The sequence below is a fragment of the Nyctereutes procyonoides genome, unplaced genomic scaffold (assembly GCF_905146905.1).
Source record: "Nyctereutes procyonoides isolate TBG_1078 unplaced genomic scaffold, NYPRO_anot_genome, whole genome shotgun sequence".
Taxonomy (NCBI): domain Eukaryota; kingdom Metazoa; phylum Chordata; class Mammalia; order Carnivora; family Canidae; genus Nyctereutes; species Nyctereutes procyonoides.
This window is the reverse complement of record NW_026575043.1, coordinates 39040210-39062204: the sequence shown is the minus strand read 5'-3', so window position 1 is coordinate 39062204 and position 21995 is coordinate 39040210. Positions and strand designations below refer to the sequence as shown.

Sequence of the window (21995 nt, the reverse complement as noted above, 5' to 3'; positions counted from 1 at the left end):
TGAAATCCTTCCAAACTTCTTGTTGTGATTTAGCTCTAATTTCAAGGCGTTATGGTCTGAGAATATGCAGGGGACGATCCCAATCTTTTGGTATCGGTTCAGACCCGATTTGTGACCCAGTATGTGGTCTATTCTGGAGAAAGTTCCATGTGCACTTGAGAAGAATGTGTATTCAGTTGAGTTTGGATGTAAAGTTCTGTAGATATCTGTGAAATCCATCTGGTCCAGTGTATCATTTAAAGCTCTCGTTTCTTTGGAGATGTTGTGCTTAGAAGACCTATCGAGGGTAGAAAGAGCTAGATTGAAGTCACCAAGTATAAGTGTATTATTATCTAAGTATTTCTTCACTTTGGTTAATAATTGGTTTAAATATTTGGCAGCTCCCACATTCTGGGCATATATATTGAGGATTGTTAAGTCCTCTTGTTGGATAGATCCTTTAAGTATGAGATAGTGTCCCTCTTCATCTCTCACTACAGTCTTCGGGGTAAATTTTAGTTTATCTGATATGAGGATGGCTACCCCTGCTTTCTTTTGAGGACCATTTGAATGGTACATGGTTCTCCAACCTTTTATTTTCAGGGTGTAGGTGTCCTTCTGTCTAAAGTGAGTCTCTTGTAGACAGCAAATAGATGGGTCCTGCTTTTTTATCCAGTCTGAAACCCTGCTCCTTTTGATGGGATCATTAAGCCCGTTCACGTTCAGAGTTACTATTGACAGATATGAGTTTAGTGTCATCATGATATCTATTCAGTCCTTGTTTTTGTGGATTGTTCCACTGAACTTCTTCTTAAAGGGGAATTTTAAGAGTCCCCCTTAAAATTTCTTGCAGAGCTGGTTTGGAGGTCACATATTCTTTCAGTTCCTGCCTGTCTTGGAAGCTCTTTATCTCTCCTTCCATTTTGAATGAGAGCCTTGCTGGATAAAGTATTCTTGGTTGCATGTTCTTCTCATTTAGGACCCTGAATATATCCTGCCAGCCCTTTCTGGCCTTCCAGGTCTCTGTGGAGAGATCTGCTGTTACCCTAATACTCCTCCCCATAAAAGTCAGGTATTTCTTATCTCTTGCTGCTTTATGGATCTTCTCTTTATCTTTGGAATTTGCAAGCTTCACTATTAAATGTCGAGGTGTTGAACGGTTTTTATTGATTTTAGGGGGGATCTCTCTATTTCCTGGATCTGAATGCCTGTTTCCCTTCCCAGATTGGGAAAGTTTTCAGCTAGGATTTGTTCAAATACATATTCTGGCCCTCTGTCCCTTTCGGTGCCCTCGGGAACCCCAATTAAACAGAGGTTTTTCTTCCTCAGGCTGTCGTTTATTTCCCTTAATCTATCTTCATGGTCTTTTAATTGTCTCTTTTTTCCTCAGTTTCCCTCTTTGCCTTCAACTTGTCTTCTATGTCACTCACTCGTTCTTCCACCTCGTTAACCCTCGTCGTTAGGATTTCTAGTTTGGATTGCATCTCATTCAATTGATTTTTAATTTCTGCCTTATTGGATCTAAATTCTGCAGTCATGAAGTCTCTTGAGTCCTTTATGCTTTTTTCTAGAGCCGCTAGTAGCTGTATGATAGTGCTTCTGAATTGGCTTTCTGACACTGAATTGTAATCCAGATTTTGTAACTCTGTGGGAGAGAGGACTGTTTTCTGAGGTGAGGTTTTCCTTCTGGTCATTTTGCTCAGTGCAGAGTGGCCAAAAGCTAGTTGTATTGGGAAAAGGAGAAAAGAGAGGATAGAAAGAAGGAAAGAAAAGAGAAAAAGAAAAAAGAAAAAGAAAAAAGGAAGAAAAAAGAAAAAAAGAGAAGAAAATGAGAAAGAAAAAGAAAGAAAGGAAATAAAGGGTGGGGGAAGGAAACAAATCAAAAAGCAAAAAACAAAACAAAACAAAACAAAAAAAAACCCAAACCAAACCAAACCAAAACAAAAACAACAACAAGAACAACAACAAAAAACACAGGGGGGAGTATCTTCTGATTCTGTATACTTTAAGTCCCTTGACTTCCCCTGGAACTTGTCCTTCTATCTGGTCTTCTGGGGGAGGGGCCTGTTGTGCTGATTTTCAGGTGTTAGCACTTGGGGGAGCTGCTCTGCCCCCTGCTTGCTGCAGGGCTCAGTGGGGGCTGTTTACCCCGTGAGGCCCCAGGAGGAACAGCCGCAGTGGCTATGGCAGCTCTGGAAGCCTGGATTCAGCCCCCGCAGGAACTACGGGGCTCTCCGTCTGCAGGGCCTGGAGGCTCCGGGGCGGGGCCGCTGATCTGCTCAGCTCGGGGCAGGAGCGTCCTCGCTGTCCTGGGCCCTCCCGGCCTCTGCCTGTCCCGGGGGAGGCCGGATCCTGGGCTGTGTCCCGGCGCCCTGTGCTCCGGGGCCTGCGCTGTTGGATTCGCGCTCCCGCCCCGCAGCCCCCTCCGCGGAGCCGCCGCCCGAGCCCCTCCGAGCTGCTCCGGGTCCCGCCGTGCGCGCTGCAGCCCTTAGGGAGCTCGGCGCACTCTCCCGGGGCGCAGGTGTCTGTTAGTGTCCCCGGGAGCCCGAGGGCATCCCCGCCCTCCTGGGTCCTGCTCTAACTCCCTGCGAGCCCCTTTCCGCCCGGGAAGGTTGGTGCAGCTCCTGCTTCTCCGGGACGGGCTCTCCTGTCCTGGGGACACTCGCCCCGGCCTTAGCCTGGCTCCTCGCGGGGCCCCTCCCCCTCGGAGGCCTTTTGTTTCTTTATTTCTTTTTCCCCGTCTTCCTACCTTGATAGAAGCGCGAACTCTTCTCACTGTAGCATTCCAGCTGGTCTCTCTTTAAATCTCAGGCCGAATTCGTAGATTTTCAGGATGATTTGAAGGTTATCTAGGTAATTTGGTGGGACAGGTGATTTGGGGACCCTACTCTTCCGCCATCTTGCTGCAAACTCCGGGAAAGATCACTTTAGTGGAAAAAAACCATCCTGCACAGAATTGGCCATGTTACCATGGAGACCTGTCACTGTTCGTACGTGATCGTGTTCTAAGAAGTTGTGTAGAGATACCACTTCAGTCCTGACCCATGAACAACCAAGGGAGCCATGAACAGACTCACCCTGAGGAGTCTGAGTAGAGCATAAAGTCTGTCCTGAGGTGATGAGAGGCCATAAAAGACTCCTGGCCTGGCCCTAAAGTAGAGACAGTGAGTGGCCAGAGTAGATGGGGAGTCAAGATCTGTCTCTGATGGGCTCTGGTCACCATGTCACACATGATATATCTTGGTCTGGACACCAGAGGGTGCTCAGGGCCATTTTTTGAGGGTCCAGGGTGATCAAAACTGGAATCTAAAACAAAACAACAACAACAAAAAAAAAACCCCCCAAAAACTGGAATCTGCCACCTGTCACTGCCTGTGCCCTCTGCTCAGGGCTCACAGCTGGGACCTCCCCAACCCATGGCCCCACGCAGCCCCTCCCTCTGTCCTTCCCCCCTGACATCTTTAGGTAGAGGGACTTGACTCAAGGCCAGCGAAGAGTCAGAGAGCTGGGGTCTCATTTGCATGGATGGGCCCTCCCTCTCCCAGAGGATGAATAGGGGAAAGGAGAGATGAGGGGAGGCTCTGCTCAGCTGTGGGGCCACGGAAGGCAGAATCGGTAATGATCTCCACCATGGCCTCGTGCCCTCTCTTCCTTATCCTCCTCACTCACTGCACAGGTGACTGGATGTGGGGTTAGGGGACGGGGCCCTGGGAGGACATGAGGGGTCCTGCATCCTTCTCTTGTCTCTAGACTCAAGAATCACCCTCTCTGTGTCTCTCCCCCTTGCAGGGTCCTGGGCCCAGTCTGTGCTGACTCAGCCGTCCTCAGTGTCTGGAGCCCTGGGGCAGAGGGTCACCATCTCCTGCACTGGAAGCAGCTCCAACATTGGGGGTGATTATGGTGTGAACTGGTACCAACAGCTCCCAGGAAAGGCCCCTAAAACCATCATCTATGCTAGTACTAATCAACCCTCAGGGGTCCCTGAACGATTCTCTGGCTCCAGGTCTGGCAGCTCAGGCTCCCTGTCCATCACTGGGCTCCAGGCTGAGGATGAGGCTGATTACTACTGCTCAGCATGGGATAGCAAACTCAGTGCTTACACATTGCTGCAGGCCTGTGGGGAAGTGAGACAAAAACCTTCTGTCCACCCCTGCCCCCCAGCAATGGATCTTCCTTTGCAGCTCCCACTCATTGGCTAAGTCAACTCCTTCCTTTGTTTGGTCTAAACTGTAGTCTGAGACTAATCTCACTTTGGCTACAAAATCATCCACATTCTCTTAAATTCAGCCTCTTCAGCCTTTCCTTAGCATGAACACATTGTATGGTTTTCTCATATTGAAGAAAAATTCCTGGGTGCCAGGGGCAGGCTGCCCTGGTCACAGTGTCTGTTGATGAGGAAAACAAAGGAAAGAGAAATGTAGCTTAAATTAAATGTCCTTATAGCTTGCAGTCCACTGATTAGATACATGACACATGCAGAATGTGACATTCCTCCAGGAATTCATGGCTGCCTTAATGCCTTAATGTTTATTATGTTTTATTAAATACTGAGAATAACTTTATCTTAACAGCAACTAGGTCCTTAAGGTCCTGAATGCCTTACTTCCAAATTCCTTAGGGACTTATACTATCCCTAACCTATACCCATATAAAAGCATATAATCAGTCACTCCTCACAATCCCAGTACAGCTTTCTGCCCAGAGGTCCTGTCCCCATTCTATAATAAAAACACCTTTTTGCAACATTAAAGGTCTCAAGAATTCTTTCCTGACCATTGGGGTTGACAATTCCGTATCACTGTGACAGGTCAGGACAGAACCAGAGACACAGAGTCTGTGTCTGACTGAGGATAGAGCACTGTTCAGATAGTGCACATTTACACCACTCACTGAACACCTAGTATGTGCCACATGTAAGCCTAGGGATGAGGAACATATGTAGGCATGAGAGGAAGGGTCCTCATGTTCAGAGAGCTGACAGTGTCTGGGGGAAGAGAGAGGACATAGAAGCTAAACATGGCATAAAGGAAAATTGTGTCCCAGGATAATGAGGAAGTGTGATGTAGGTGGAGTGGAGCTGGAACATTGGAGGAGAATCTGATGTCTGATGTCCCATAATGACGTTCCAGTTCTGCACAGGCACTGATGGAGCAGAATGAGAGCATGTAGGTGGGATGTGGCAGTTGTGTGGACTCTGTCCCAGTCAGACCAGGAGTTCCGAACAAGAGGAAGATGGAGAAGAAAGAGTGATCATAACTTGGATGAAGCTGGGACTGAGGATGGGAGCTGGAAGGAGAGAAAGGAGGTGGGGGTCTTGGGAAGGGTCTCTACCAGCTGGGACAGTATGAGTACCCATCTCTGATGCAGGATTGTACCTCATGTTTCCAGGAAATAGGATCAGCCCCTAACCCAGGGGACTGTTCATCAGGAGTCCTAGGGATGTATATCATTGCTTACTCTTGTTTGACTTGATGAAACTTCATGTCTGCCAGTTGCTGGGGAGGAAGTATTTCCTGTACTCTTCAAGATCCTTCTTGATGAATCAGAATCAAATTGACATTTGGCACATTAACAGGAGAAAATCAAATTTCATAGCTGGTGTAAGGGAAATCCACACATATGGAGAATTATGAGAAGTTAGCAACATGATGCTTACATGAGCAAAGAAGGGTAGGGGTCTGAGGATCAAAGAGGAGAAAGCATTAGCAGGAAGTTGAGAGGAGATGTGCAGAAAACAGAGGTTGTCCTGCTATGTAGATATGTGTCTTAGGTAAAGAGGAACACCTGGTAATAGCTCTCTTCCTGATACAATATGGCAGTTTGGGGGAAGGTATAGAGCTTTTCCTAAATCTGCTGAGTTTCATTTGCTTTTAACTTAAAAAAGTGTTCATGACAAAGTGGCTCATCTTGAGGCAGCCTATCTTTGGTCAGTTCTTTCCCTCCTCTGAAATGTCCCTTAAGTTCCACATATTAAAAGTTGGGCTGGTAGATTGTTCAGTTTTGTGATCCCCTCCTGACAATAGGCCAGATTATTAAAATTGGTTTAATTAAGCTGATGCAGGTGTATTCTCAAAGTAAGGCCTGTGGTTCAAGAAACCAGGTATTTTTAAAAATTATTAATTACATTTTTAATTGGGGTTCAATTTGCCAACATTAGCATATCACCCAGTGCTGATCCCCTCAGGAGCCCCCGTCAGTGTCCTTCACTCAGTAGCTCCACCCACCCACCCACCTCCCTTTCCACTACCCCTTGTTCATTTCAGTTAGGAGTCTCTCATGTTCTGTCATCCTAACTGACATTTTCACTCATTTTCTCTCCTTTCCCCCTTATTCCCCTTAAGTATTATTATTATTATTTTTTTATTGGGGCTCGATTGCCAACATATAGCATAACACCCAGTGCTCATCCCATCAAGTGCCCCCCTCAGTGCCAGTCACCCAGTCAACCCACCCCCCACCCACCTACCTCCCTTTCCACCACCCCTTGTTTGTTTCCCAGAGTTAGGAGTCTTTCATGTTCTGTCTCCCTTTCTTATATTTCCCACCCATTTTTTCTCCTTTCCCCTTTATTCCCTTTCACTATTTTTTATATTCCCAATATGAATGAGACAACATAATGACTGTCCATCTCCGACTGACTTATTTCACTCAGCATAATACCCTCTAGATCCATCCACGTCGAAGCAAATGGTGGGTATTTGTCATTTCTAATGGCTGAGGAATATTCCATTGTATACATAGGCCACATCTCTTTATCCATTCATCTTTCGATGGACACTGAGGCTCCTTCCACAGTTTGGCTATTGTGGACATTGCTGCTATAAACATCTGGGTCCCAGGGTTTCATTGCATCTGTATCTTTGGGGTAAATCCCCAACAGTGCAATTGCAATTGGTGGAGGGGCAGGTCTATTTTTAACTCCTGGAGGAACCTCCACACAGTTTTCCAGAGTGGCTGCACCAGTTCACATTCCCACCAACAGTGTAAGAGGGTTCCCTTTTCTCCGCATCCTCTACAACATTTGTGGTTCCCTGCCTTGTTAATTTTCCCCATTCTCACTGGTGTGAGGTGGTACCTCACTGTGGTTTTGATTTGTATTTCCCTGATGGCAAGTGATGCGGAGCATTTTCTCATGTGCTTGTTGGCCATGTCTGTGTCTTCCTCTGTGAGATTTCTGTTCATGTCTTTTGCCCATTTCATGATTGGATTGTTTGTTTCTTTGCTGCTGAGTTTAAGAAGTTCTTTATAGATCTTGGAAACTAGTCCTTTATCTGATATGTCATTTGCAAATATCTTCCCCATTCTGTAGGTTGTCTTTGAGTTTTGTTGACTGTATCCTTTGCTATGCAAAAGCTTCTTATCCTGATGAAGTCCCAACAGTTCATTTTTGCTTTTGTTTCTTTTGCCTTCGTGGATGTATCTTGCAAGAAGTTACCGTGGCCGAGTTCAAAAAGGGTGTTGCCTGTGTTCTCCTCTAGGATTTTGATGGAATCTTGTCTCACATTTAGATCTTTCAGCCATTTTGAGTTTATCTTTGTGTAAGGTGAAAGAGAGTGGTCTAGTTTCATTCTTCTGCGTATGGATGTCCAATTTCCCCAGCACCATTTATTGAAGAGACTGTCTTTTTTCCAGTGTATAGTCTTTACACCCTTTGTCGAATATTAGTTGACCGTAAACTTGAGGGTCCACTTCTGGATTCTTTATTCTGTTCCATTAATCTATTTGTCTGTTTTTGTGCCAGTACCACACTGTCTTGATGACCACAGCTTTGTAGGACAACCTGAAATCTGGCATTGTGATGCCCCCAGCCATGATTTTCGTTTTTAATATTCCCCTGGCTATTCGGAGTCTTTTCTGATTCCACACAAATCTTAAAATAATTTGTTCCAACTCTCTGAAGAAAGTCCATGGTGTTTTGATAGCGATTGCATTAAACATGTAAATTGTCCTGGGTAACATTGACATTTTCACAATATTAATTCTACCAAACCATGAGCATGGAATATTTTCCATCTCTTTGTGTCTTCCTCAATTTCTTTCAGAAGTGTTCTATAGTTTTTAGGGTATAGATCCTTGACCTCTTTGGTTAGGTTTATTCCTAGGTATCTTATGCTTTTGGGTGCAATTGTAAATGGGATTGACTCATTTTTTTATAATAAATTTATTTTTTATTGGTGTTCAATTTGCCAACATACTGTCGGATTGACTCCTTAATTTCTTTTTCTTCAGTCTCATTGGTAGTGTATAGAAATGCCACTGACTTCTGGGCATTGATTTTGTATCCTGCCACACTGCCAAACTGCTGTATGAGTTCTAGCAATCTTGGGGTGGAGTCTTTTCAGTTTTCTATGTACAGTATCATGTCATCTGCGAAGAGGGAGAGTTTGACTTCTTCTTTGACAATTCGAATGTCTTTTATTTCTTTTTGTTGTCTGATTGCTGAGGCTAGGACTTCCAATACTATGTTGAATAGCAGTGGTGAGAGTGGACATCCCTGTCTTGTTCCTGATCTTAGGGGAAAGGCTCCCAGTGTTTCCCCATTGTGAATATTTGCTGTGGGCTTTTGTAGATGGATTTTAAGATGCTGAGGAATGTTCCCTCTATCCCTACACTTTCATGAGGTTTGATCAGGAATGGATGCTGTATTTGTCAAATTCTTTCTCTGCATCTAATGAGAGAATCCTATGGTTCTTGTTTTTTCTCTTCCTGATATGATCAATCACATTGATTTCTTTCTGAGTGTTGAACCAGCCTTGCATCCCGGGAATAAATCCCATTTGGTCATGGTGAATAATCTTCTTAATGTATTGTTGGATCCTATTGGCTAGTATCTTGTTGAGAATTTTTGCATCCATGTTCTTCAGGGATATTGGTCTATTATTTTCCTATTATTCTCTATTATTCTTTGTCTGGTTTTGGAATTAAGGTGATGCTGGCCTCATAGAATGAGTTTGGAAGTTTTCCATCTCTTTTTATCTTTCCGAACAGCTTTAGTAGAATAGGTATGGTTTCTTTAAATGTTTCATAGAATTCTCCTGGAAAGTCATCGGGCCCTGGACTTTTGTGTCTTGGGAGGTTTTTGATGACTGCTTCACTTTCCTCCCTGGTAATCAGCCTGTTCGGGTTTTCTGTTTCTTCCTGTTCCAGTTTTGGTAGTTTGTGGTTTTCCAGAAATGTGTCCATTTCTTCTAGGTGGCCTAATTTATTGGTGTACAGCTGCACATAATATTTTTTAAAAATCGTTTGTATTTCCTTGGTGTTGGTGGTGATCTCTCCTTTCTCATTCATGATTTTATTAATTTGAGTCTTCTCTCTCTTCTTTTTAATAAGACTAGCTAATGGTTTATCTATCTTATTAATTCTTTCAAAGAACCAACTCCTGGTTTTGCTGATCTGTTCCAGAGTTCTTCTGGTCTCTATTTCATTGAGTTCTGCTCGAATCTTTATTAACTCTCTTCTTCTGCTGGGTGTAGGATCTATTTGCTGTTTTCTCTCCAACTCCTTTAGGTGCAAGGTTAGCTTTTGTAGTTGAGTTCTTTCCAGTTTTTGGGTGGATGCTTGTATTGCAATGTATTTCCCCCTCAGGACTGCTTTTGCTGTATCCCAAAGATTTTGAATGGTTGTATCTTCATTCTCATTAATTTCCATGAATCTTTTTAATTCTTCTCTAATTTCCTGGTTGACCCTTTCATCTTTTAGTAGGATGGTCCTTAACCTCCATGTGTTTGAAATCCATCCAAACTTCTTGTTGTGATTTAGCTCTAATTTCAAAGCATTATGGTCTAAAAATACCCAGGGTATGATCCCAATCTTTTGGTATAAGTTAAAACCTGATTTGTGACCCAGTATGTGGTCTATTCTGGAGAAAGTTCCATGTGCATTTGAGAAGAATGTGCATTCAGCTGCGTTTAGATGTAAAGTTCTATAAATATCTGTTAAATCCATCTGGTCAAGTGTATCATTTAAAGATCTTGCTTCTTTGGAGATGTTGTGCTTAGACGACCTGTCGATTGTAGAAAGCACGACATTCAAATCACCAAGTATAAGTGTATTATTATCTAAGTATGTCTTAACTTTGGTTACTAATTGATTGATATACTTCACAGCTCCCACATTCGAGGCATTAATACTGATGATTGTTAGGTCCTCTTGTTGGATAGATCCTTTAAGTATGATATAGTGTCCCTCTTCATCTCTTACTACAGTTTGTGATGAATCTTAATTTATCTGATATAAGGTGGCTACCCCTGCTTTCTCTTTAGGACCATTTGAATGGTAAATGGTTCTCCAACCTTTTATTTTCAGGTTGTAGGTGTCCTTCTGTCTAAAGTGAGTCTCTTGTAGACAGCAAATACATGGGTCTTGCTTTTTTATCCAGTCTGAAACCCTGAGCCTTTATATGGGGTCTTTAAGCCCGTTCATGTTCAGAGTTACTATTGAAAGATATGAATTTAGTGTCATCATGGTACCTATTCAGTCCCTGTTTTTGTGGATTGTTATCTTGGACTTCCTCTTTCTTTTACTGATTCCCCCTTAATATTTCTTGCAGATCTGATTTGGTGGTCACATATTCTTTCAGTTTCTGCCTATCTTGGAAGCTCTTTATCTCTCCTTCTATTCTGAAAGAGAGCCTTGCTGGATCAAGTATTCTTGGCTGCATGTTCTTCTCATTTAGGACCCTGAATATATCCTGCTGGCCCTTTCTGGCCTTCCAGGTCTCTGTGGAAAGGTCTGCTGTTAATATAATATTTCTCCCCATAAAAGTTAGAGATTTCTTGCCTCTTGCTGCTTTAAGGATCTTTTCTTTATCTTTGGAATCTGCAAGCTTAACTATTAAATGTCGAGGTGTTGAGCAATTTTTATTGATTTTTTGGAGGGATCTCTCTATCTCCTGAATTTGAATGCCTGGTTTTCTTCTCAAGTTAGGGAAGTTCTCAGCTATGATTTGTTCAAATACATATTCTGGACCTCTGTCTCTCTCGGCACCCTCGGGAACCCCAATTAAACATAGATTTTTCCTTCTGAGGCTGACATTTATTTCCCTTAACGTATCCTCATGATCATTTTCATTGTTTTTCTCTTTTTTCCTCAGTTTACTTCCTTCCCATCAACTTGTCTTCTATGTCATTCACTCTTTCTTCTACCTTGTTAACCCTCGTTGTTAGGACATATAGTTTGGATTGCATCTCATTTACTCGATTTTTCATTTTAGCCTGATTTGATTTAAATTCTGCAGTCATGAAGTCTCTTGAATCTTTTATGCTTTTTTCCAGAACCACCAGTAACTTTATAATTATGCTTCTGAATTGGCTGTGTGACATTGAATTGTACCCCGAATTCTGTAACTCTGTGGGAGTACTGTTTCTCATTCTTTGTTTTGTGGTGAGTTCTTCTTTCTAGTCATTTTGCTTAGTGTAGAGTGGCTAAAAACAAGTTGTACTGGAAAAAGGAAGGAAAAAAAGTGAAAAAAGTGGAAAACAAACAAATAAAAAAGAACAAAAACAAAATAAAAAACCAGAACAAAACAAAAAAACAAGGAGGGGTATCTTCTGCTACTATATACTGTAATTCCTCAACTTCTCCTGGAGCTTTCCAGTGCTGCTCTGTGACGAACTTGCTTTTCCCCTGTCCTTCCATGGTCTTCTGTGGGAGGGTCCTGTTGTGCTGATTCTCAGGTGTGTGCCCCTGGGGGAGCTGCCCCCCACCCCCGCCAGGTCCATGGCTCACTGTGAGCTGTTTATCCTGTGAGGCCCCTGTTCCTTGGTGGCCCCGCTTCATCCCAGGCACAAGGTGACACAGGGAGGAACAAGAAGACTGGTCGCTGCCAGGTCTCCAGCCCTGGAGTCAGCTCAAGCTCTCTGCGAGCGCCTTTCCATCCTGGGAAGATTCGTAAAGTTCCTGCTTCTCCGGGACTGAGATTTCCTGTCCTGGAGGCTCTCGCCTCCCGGCCTTAGCTGGGGTCCTCACGGGGGCCCTTTCCCCACTGGATTATTATTTATTTATTTATTTCCGTATTCCTATTTTGATAGAAGTGCGAACTCTTCTCACTGTAGCATTCCAGCTATTATCCTTTAAGTGTCAGGCCGAATTTGGAGGTTTTCATGTTGATTTGAAAGTTATCTAGGTAGGTTGGTGGGGACAGGTGACTAGTGATCCTACACTTCTGCTATCTTGCCTGGAATTTCTTTCAAGAAATCAGGTATTAAACAAAAAGAATTTTTGTGGAAACAAACAAAAATGAAGGTTAATGATTGGATCAAATTATAAAGCAGTTCTTGAGTTCTAATAGTAGCCAGTGGAGAAGACTTCCAGATATCAAGCTGAAACCACCTTCAGGTAGAATGACAGCAGGCTGTGACAGTATGACAGATTTTCCTGGTTTGTAGTTCAAATGTGTCTGAGTGGCCCACAGAACAACGGGCACAAACACTGTGAGTTGCTGTTGGTGTTTTTCTGCTGCAGTTTACATCACATAGTTCATATTTATTTTCCAGGACTTCTGGGGAAAGGGTGGTTTGAGTCCATCTCAGAAAGATCGGAGGAAAATCAAAATGATAGTTTTCAGACCTGTAGCCAGACATTGTAGGAAGCTAGAGAAGTTCAGGATAAAGTCTGGGTTATAATGAACAGGATTGGAATTAAGTATTCACTCAGGTGTGTTATTGAAACATATTTTTCCCCTCTAAAATAACTGTCATTTATACTAAATATAGACAAATTAACATTAATTTGTTTGCCAAGTAAAAGTAGTTTCAGGAAAAACTTGGCAGCAAGAATGGCAGTTGACCTTATAGTGTCTTTAAAACCTGCTTTGCTGGAAATTTGTAACAAACCTCTGATTGAATGTTTAACAGTCCCTCCAGGCTAGAAGCCAAGCTAAAACATGTGCCAAATGGTTGCCATCAGACTTAACCTGCAACACCTATAGACATGGGTAAATTCTCTGTTCCTGAGGTATGCAAAGATCCCAAGGTTCCTCCACCTACCAGGACATGACCTGCTTGGCTCACCTGGTAAAGCTGCTGGGAACTCTGTAAGCAGGTGGCAGGCTGTTCTTTCCAAGAGGCTTTATTGGATCTATAGGGTCAGTATTAGTTCTTTAAAGCTGCCTGGCAATATCTGAGTATATACATATCGATACCTCTTTCAAATTTGACATTCTACTCAAAGTCTTGGTAATATAACCAATGTTATATCTTGTTACAAGGAAAATGGAGTGTTATCAAACTTATGCTAATAAATATAGTTCCATAAAAGTATAAGAATACTCACTGAAAGTTTCTGAGTTTTGGAAGGATCAGATATGGAGAAAAGATAAATAGTTACATTTGCTCACAAAGGTATGTTTCATCAAGTCATTATAGATCGATTAGCTTAAGAGAAGTTTCATCAACTGAAGGAACAAAACACTTTCTAAATCAACCATGTCTCAAACAAAAAGTCTTAAAAATTATAATTATCTTCCTCTGTACCTTCAGTTTCATTTTATTAACTTTTGTTCTGCTTAAATCCGGTTTTTCTATTAGTTGGCAATTTTTACTATCTTAAAGATTTCAGAAACCTACATTTTTCAGACCTATTGATGAATATCCTTGAAAATGTAAAACTTTTGCAGTAAAATAGTAACTCTACATGATAAGACATGAAAGTGGCCATGGCTGAATATGTGAATTTATGACAAGGCAATTGACAAGGAAATGAAGTTATTCCTTAGACACAAAACACAAACATATATGAAAGGCAAATACGGAAAGTTACATAGCTGTAAACAAAATGCAGGATGTTTTTAAATATTAAAAATATTTTTTTCATGAATCAAATTCCTGATAAACATAAGAAGTATTTTGGCAAAACATAGAGTGCATGTGTTCTAGGCAGATAATTTTAAAAGTGAATAAAAACTTTTGTTTACCATTTTTTTGTAAGAGAAGACCAACAATTCAAGAGAAATTTTGACTTTTCAACCAACCTAAAACAGAATTTAAATTTTGCCTCTACACAGGTTGATATTAAAGCTCATTTATTGACTTAAATTTATCTTATTTTTAACCATTATCAACCACACATAAAATTCCTTTCCAGATTCCTTTTCCAAAAACCTATCACAACTTTCTTTCATACATTTATATTTAGATATAAGTTTTTTTCTTCAAATAATCAGTCTCATTTTAGGACAAAATCATTTTTCTTTTCCCTCAACAAAAAATGTGTTCCTATTCTGCATACTTCCCTTCCCACCTCCAAAACACATATCTTACTTTCCTGGCACATAGTTGTTTTCCTTGTTATTTCTAGTAGTCTAAATTATATCTATTAGAATGCTTAACTCTCAGAAACCTTAGTTTCTAGTGAAAACTAAGTAATAAACAACTGTGAACTGTTTATATGTGAATATTTTTTAGATTAGCAAATTTATGAATACATTTCACAGTTTCTAGAAACATAATACCATATTTCAATATAGTACATATCAAGTATACTAATGGACCCATATTTAATAAGACAAAAGGGGAGGCGGGGCAAGATGGTGGAAGAGTAGGGTCCTCAAGTCACCTGTCCCCACCAACTTACCTAGATAACTTTCAAATCATCCTGAAAAACCTATGAATTTGGCCTGAGATTTAAAGAAAGAACAGCTGGTATGCTACAGTGAGAAGAGTTCACGCTTCTATCAAGGTAGGAAGATGGAAAAAAATAAGGAAATAAAAAAGCATCTAAGGGGGAGGGGCCCCCATGAGGAGCCAAGCTAAGGCTGGGCGGCTAGTGCCCCCAAGACAGGAGAGCCCCGTCCGGAGAAGCAGAAACTTTGCCAATCATCCTGGACGGAAAGGCACTCGCAGGGAACTGGGGCAGGATCCCAGGAGAGGAGTGTAGGGATAGAGGGAACATTCCTCAGCATCTTAAAAGCCACCGACGAAAATCCCAGAGCAAATATTCTCAATGGGGAGGCACTGGGAGCCTTTCCCCTAAGATCAGGAACAAGACAGGGATGTCCACTCTCACCACTGCTATTCAACATAGTACTGGAAGTCCTAACCTCAGCAATCAGACAACAAAAAGAAATAAAAGGCATTCGAATTGGCAAAGAAGAAGTCAAACTCTCCCTCTTCACAGATGACATGATACTGTACATAGAAAACTGAAAAGACTCCACCCCAAGATTGCTACAACTCATACAGCAGTTCGGCAGTGTGGCGGGATACAAAATCAATGCCCAGAAATCAATGGCATTTCTATACACTACCAATGAGACTGAAGAAAGAGAAATTAAGGAGTCAATCCCATTTACAATTGCACCCAAAAGCATAAGATACCTAGGAATAAACCTAACCAAAGAGGTAAAGGATCTATACCCTAAAAACTACAGAACACTTCTGAAAGAAATTGAGGAAGACACAAAGAGATGGAAAAATATTCCATGCACATTGATTGGAAGAATTAATATAGTGAAAATGTCAATGCCGCCCAGGGCAATTTGCACATTTAATGCAATCCCTATCAAAATACCATGGACTTTCTTCAGAGAGTTGGAACAAATCATCTTAAGATTTCTGTGGAATCAGAAAAGCCATGGGAATATTAAAAACGAAAACCATGGCTGGGGGCATCACAATGCCAGATTTCAGGTAGTCCTTCAAAGCTGTGGTCATCACGACAGTGTGGTCCTGGCACAAAAACAGACACATAGATCAATGGAACAGAATGGAGAATCCAGAAGTGGACCCTCAACTTTATGGTCAACTAATATTCGATAAAGGAGGAAAGACTATCTACTGGATAAAAGACAGTCTCTTCAATAAATGGTGCTGAGAAAATTGGACACCAACTTGCAGAAGAATGAAACTAGATCGCTCTCTTATACCATACACCAAGATAAACTCAAAATGGATGAAAGATCTAAATGTGAGACAAATTCCATTAAAATCCTAGAGGAGAACACAGGCAACACCCTTTTTGAACTTGGCCATAGCAACTTCTTGCAAGATACAACCATGAAGGCAAGGGAAAGAGAAGCAAAAATGAACTATTGGGACTTCATCAAGATAAGAAGCTTTTGCACAGCAAAGGATACAGTCAACAAAACTCAAAGACAACCTACAGAATGGGAGAAGATATTTGCAAATGAGTTATCAGATAAAGGGCTAGTATCCAAGATCTATAAAGAACTTATTAAACTCAACACCAAAGAAACAAACAATCCAATCATGAAATGGGCAAAAGACATGAAGAGAAATCTCACAGAGGAAGACATAGACATGGCCAACAAGCACATGAGGAAATGCTCTGCATCACTTGCCATCAAGTAAATACAAATCAAAACCACAATGAGATACCACCTCACACCAGTGGGAATGGGGAAAATTAACAAGGCAGGAAACCACAAATGTTGTAGAGGATGCGGAGAAAGGGGAACCCTCTTGCACTTTTGGTGGGAATGGGAACCGGTGCAGCCACTCTGGAAAACTGTGTGGAGGTTCCTCAAAGAGTTAAAAATAGACCTGCCCTATGACCCAGCAATTGCACTGCTGGGGATTTGCCCTAAAGATACAGATGCAATGAAACGCAGGGACACCTGCACCCCGATGTTTCTAGCAGCAATGTCCACAATAGCCAAACTGTGGAAGGAGCCTCGGTGTCCATCGAAAGATGAATGGATAAAGAAGATGTGGTCTATGTATACAATGGATTATTCCTCAGCCATCAGAAACGACAAATACCCACCATTTGCTTTGATGCGGATGGACCTGTAAGGGGTTATGCTGAGTGAAATAAGTCAATCGGAGAAGGACAAACATTATATGGTCTCAATCATTTGGGGAACATAAAAATTAATGAAGGGGAATAAAGGGAAAGGAGAGAAAACGAGTGAAAATATCAGTGAGGGTGACAAAATATGAGAGGCATCTAACTGGGAAATGGACAAGGGGTAGTGGAAGGGAAGGTGGGCGGGGAGTGGGGGTGACTGGGTGATGGGCACTGAGGGAGACACTTGGTGGGATGAGCATTGGGTGTTATGGTATATGTTGGCAAACTGAACTCCAATAATAATAAAAGAAAACATCATGACGGAGAAGAGGTCACCCTCCCACAGTGGAGAAGGGGCTGGAATCTTGCTTCCAGAGCCAGTGTAAACCAGAAAGGGTTTGGGCTCCTAATTTGGAGTAAGGAGTTCAGGGCCTGGGTTCCTTTGAATCAGCACTTGGGGTGGGGGCGGGTGGTTCACCACTGAGTTGTGGTTCTGATGTGGTTAGGCTTTCTCCTGGCCTAGTACAGACTGTCAAGTTTGGCATTCCCTTTGTCCTCTTAAAATTCTTAACTACTATTTTGTTTTGTTTTGTATTTCTTTGCAATTCTGACACCTTCTAAGAAGATCTTCAGGGTATGTTCTAGGAAAGTAGGGCACTAGAGCAGAGATCCCAGAATATGGTTGGGGACTAAAATGACTTCTCTTGTGTCAGGAAAGCTCTATCCCAACTGTTTTTTCCTCTTAGGCAACCCTAGCTTTTACTGCTCTCACTTGGACCCACTGATGGTACTCCTGGGGACTGTAGTCTCTGATGAACAGAGTGCATCAGCATGGTCCTTCCGAGATGAACAGCACAGCCCAAAGACAGCTCTCCCCAGGGACAGCCTGCATCACCCTAGAGCCAAGAGGGGAGAGTGTGTCTGTCTGCATCTTTCAATTTTGGGAGGGGCTCCTGGGCCCTGGGTTCTTCTCCCACCTCCAGTTTTCCAATCCTTGTGCTCACCACTGTCTCCAGAACTTCCCAGTAGGAAAGGATTCTTCTGATCCAGGAAGCCTTGAGGATGCTTTTGATAGGTTCCAGGGCTGGCTCAGGGCTCCCTTCAAGGTGAGGGATCCTGGCTGATTACTGTGACTCCCCAGTTTATTCATGATGAACTGTATTTCTTAGTTCACAAACTGTCATGATTTTAGTTGATATTTCTAAGAGATTTGATATTGGCCATTTATTTCTAGATTTTATGGTGACTTACAGAAGCTGGTGTGTTTTTCAGATATGTCAATTATTCCTTCTAATTCTTCCCTCATGTTTTAAGTTTTAGGCCCTCATGATCTTTAAATTTGATGCACATAGATTTACATACTTTTCTCTAGCATATCAAATAATATTTTGATAAATAGACACAAAGTGAGTAGGAACATTTGTGTGATATGTTGGACTCTCAAACACAGACACTGAGAAAGCAAACAGCAACCATGCACATATATGAAACAGACTATGTACTAGCAATTCTGAAATGAATATAAATCATATTTTACTTCACACCTTTATGAACAGAAATCTGACTCAGGTGGACATTCCCTTACAGGAATGTAAGGGAAGGGTGCCTGGATGGGCCAGTCGGTGAAGTCACTGCCTTTGGCTCAGGTCAAGACCTCAGGATCTTAGGATGCAGCCAAGCATTGGGCTCAGGGCTCAGCACGGAGTTTGCTTCTTTGCTGTCTCTACCACCACCCATGTCTGGCCGCTCCTGCATCTCTTGCTTTCTCTCTTAAGAAAGAAAAGAAAGAAAGAAAGAAAGAAAGAAAGAAAGAAAGAAAGAAAGAAAGAAAGAAAGAAAGAAACTCTTAAAAAAATAGAGAATGGGGGATCCCTGGGTGGCTCAGTGGTTTAATGCCTGCCTTCGGCCCAGGGCGTGATCCTGGAGACCCGGGATTGAGTCCCACATCAGGCTCCCTGCATGGAGCTTGCTTCTCCCTCTGCCTGTGTCTCTGCCTCTTTCTATCTCTCTCTCTCTGTCTCTCATGAATGAGTAAGTAAAATCTTTAAAAAAAATAGAGAATGTAGGGGAGAATGAATGAATGAATGAATGATGCAGACAATGTCTTCACACAGGCGGTTACTCTATTACCCACATCCTCCTCTGGGGGAGGGCAGGTATCCCTAAGCCCTGGGGTCTGAGAGAGCTTCAACACCTCTCCACACATCATACCATAGTCTCTATGTGACATGGGGATAACAGACCCACCACCAGCCTTCAACCTGTTCTCACCCCTGACTTCACCTGTGTCACTCTGGCAACCCTGACTCTGTAGGCATCGCTCTCCATCTATCTGACACCCTGGACTATCCCTACGTGTCTCACAACCTGGAGTCCAGCCGGTTACCTCCCACTGTCCCACCTGGGGACACAAGCCCCTGCACCCTTCCTTATCTCCTCTGCTGTCATCTTCCTCCACCCCCGCCCCCCAATGTCCCTTTCTGGGTCTCCCCATCCCTAGTTATGTTCTAGGACGTCCCTTGGAGCTAATTCTCTAATGAGCTGCAGTGGGGATAGGCACAGCCGGGATGAAAAATCTCACAGTAAATGGAGGGGAGGTCACAGGAAGGCCCTACATTGGTCCCTGCTGGATGCCCAGGCCCTGCTCTGTCTCTGAACCCTGGGAAGGCTTCTCAGACTCTTCCTGTGTCCTGTCAGTCCTGCTCAGGAATGGCACAGCATCCTCACCCTCTGTGTCCTCCTCTGTGAAGATGTGTATCCCTCCCACAAGCTCCTGCTCACGCTCAGCACCTGGAGACAGCCCACTTCCCCTGAGCCCCTCCTGTGGGTACAGAGACCTTCTGCTCACTGTTTCCTGTCTTGTCCTCAGCTCCACAGGGGTTCCCAGACTCTCCTGGGTCAGAACTGCACAGGTCCCTCCTGCTGGACGCCAGTCCACAGAGGAAGCCTGATCAGAGACAGCACCCCAGGACCTCTATCCATCCCTGGAGAGTCACTTTCACATAGTGGGAGCACAGGAGTCAGAGAAGTAGGGGAAGGAGAGGCTGGCCTGAGGTGGGAAAGAAGGAGAGATTTGCTCAGAGACCAGCAGGGGGCAAAGTGAGATGGAGTTTGGGGGTTTCTGCAGGACAGGGGCTCCCAGCTGTGCAGCTCTCCACTAACAAAAGGTCCTGGGCCTGGGCCCTGGCTTTCAGCTGGAACTGGGCAGCTGTGCCCTTTCTGGGCCTGGACAGTCCCTGGACCTGGGTCTGTGTGTGGGTCCCAGCAGCTGCATCCTCCAGGCCCACCAGGGGGAAGCTAGTGCATCAGGAATCATCCTTGTCAAAGGAGACAAGACCTGTAAGTGCACAGGAGGGAGAGGCAGGGGTGGTCACATTTGCATGAGTGGCCCCTCCTCTGTGAGGCCCTGGGACAGGGGATAAGACACTCCAGGGGCAGGCCAGCCCCAGCTCTGTGGCCAAGAAGGGGCTGCGTCACCATGGCCTGGACCCCTGTCATCCTCGTGCTCCTCTGTCACTGCACAGGTAGGGACAGGCCCCAGTGCAAGAGGGGGGGACCCCAGCCTGAGTCAGATCCCTGTGGCTCAGCTCCTCAACCACATGCACCCTGTCTCTTGTCTTCATTGTGATGTGTGTGTGTCTGCAGGTTCCCTGTCCCAGCCTGTGCTGACCCAGCCGCCCTCCCTCTCTGCATCCCTGGGATCAACAGCCAGACTCACCTGCACCCTGAGCAGTGGCTTCAGTGTTGGTGGCTACTACATATACTGGTACCAGCAGAAGCCAGGGAGCCCTCCCCGGTACCTCCTGTACTACTACTCAGACTCAAGTACACAGTTGGGCCCCGGGGTCCCCAGCCGCTTCTCTGGATCCAAAGACACCTCAGCCAATGCAGGGCTCCTACTCATCTCTGGGCTGCAGCCTGAGGACGAGGCTGACTACTTCTGTGCAATCTGGCACAGTGGTGCTTATCACAGTGATAAACACAGATGGGGAAGTGGGACAAATACTTCCTCCTGCTCAGGTCTCTGGATGCTGATTCTCCTGCAATTTCAAATAACTAGAATGTACCTTGACTATACTTGGAAGCAGCTTTGAGATCACCATGTCCTTCCCCCCAGTTTCCTATCTGAAATAACTGAACTCTTGGGGAAAAAAGTTACTTAAAAAAACAAAGACACGGGATCCCCGGATGGCTCAGCAGTTTGGTGCCTGCCTTCGGCCCAGGGCGTGATCCCGGAGTCCCAGGATTGAGTCCCACATCGGGCTTCCTGCATGGAGCCTGCTTCTCCCTCTGCCTGTGTCTCTGCCTCTCTCTCTCTCTCTCTCTCTCTGTGTGTGTGTGTGTGTCTCATGAATAAATAAATAAAATCTTAAAAGAAAGACAACAAAAAACTCATGATGATACAGAAATTTTGTGTGTTGATTCAAGTATAAAAATCAGAATCTGTTGAGCTGCTTTTTCTTTTTCTCTTTGTAGAGGCAAATACACTTTCCTTAGGTCTCTGGTCAGACCCCAGGGGCCATCCCAGCAGGTGGACAGTCGTTCATCACTCTATTCCTCCAGGGCTCAGAGCAGAGACCTTCCCTTCCCTCCAGGCTCCTATGCTCAGGGCTGGCTGAGGAGCTATGGGTCTCAGGGTCGAGGCACTAAGATTGGTGCTGAGTGAGGACTCAGAACAGGAGACATTGCAGGCACACAGCTGGCCTGGCACCCTGGCTGGGTTTTGGCCCTTCGGTTGTGGTGTCAGGAGGGGATGGTTAGCCCTGGAAGAACATTGGGTGTCAGGGAGAAAAACTCTCTGTGGGGCTCGTGAGATGAGCAGGAGACTCCATCATTGCTACAAGCTGCTGAGTCTGCTCTAGGGAAGGTGGGGGAAGGAGATGCCCAGATGTGAGTGACCACAACTGACACCATTAGGATCATGGGAGCCTTCTGGGCAGGTTTCCTGAGCCCCCATGCATTGACTGTGTCCTTTTCCCTCTCCTGCCACATCAGGGCTCCTCAGTGACCCATGCAACAGGGGCAGGGGGGTACCAGTAGTATCTGTGCACAAAGCAAGTCCACCCCATGACCCTGTCCAGGAGGAAGCCCTGCCATTTGTGACAATAGGGAGGAGCCTGCAGGATGTTACCCTGAGTGAAATAACCCCTACACAGAAACACAAATGCTCTTTTCTCTCATTTATATGTGGAATTGATGGCAAAAAATAGTTTTAAAAGTTACTGTAAAGTTTTACTAATAAGGAGTTAGTAAAGAGTAGCACAAGTAAG

At 44.0% G+C, this 21995-nt stretch overlaps 2 gene segments (V, D, J or C); both read left to right on the top strand.

Moving 5' to 3' along the window:
- Positions 1-3609: 3609 nt before the first annotated feature.
- Positions 3610-4178, top strand: LOC129508307 (immunoglobulin lambda variable 1-40-like). The segment is given in 2 exon segments: positions 3610-3655; positions 3769-4178. Coding segments are annotated over 2 exon segments (456 nt in total).
- Positions 4179-20191: 16013 nt separating this feature from the next.
- Positions 20192-20819, top strand: LOC129508306 (immunoglobulin lambda variable 5-37-like). The segment is given in 2 exon segments: positions 20192-20249; positions 20371-20819. Coding segments are annotated over 2 exon segments (495 nt in total).
- The last annotated feature ends 1176 nt before the right edge of the window (positions 20820-21995 follow it).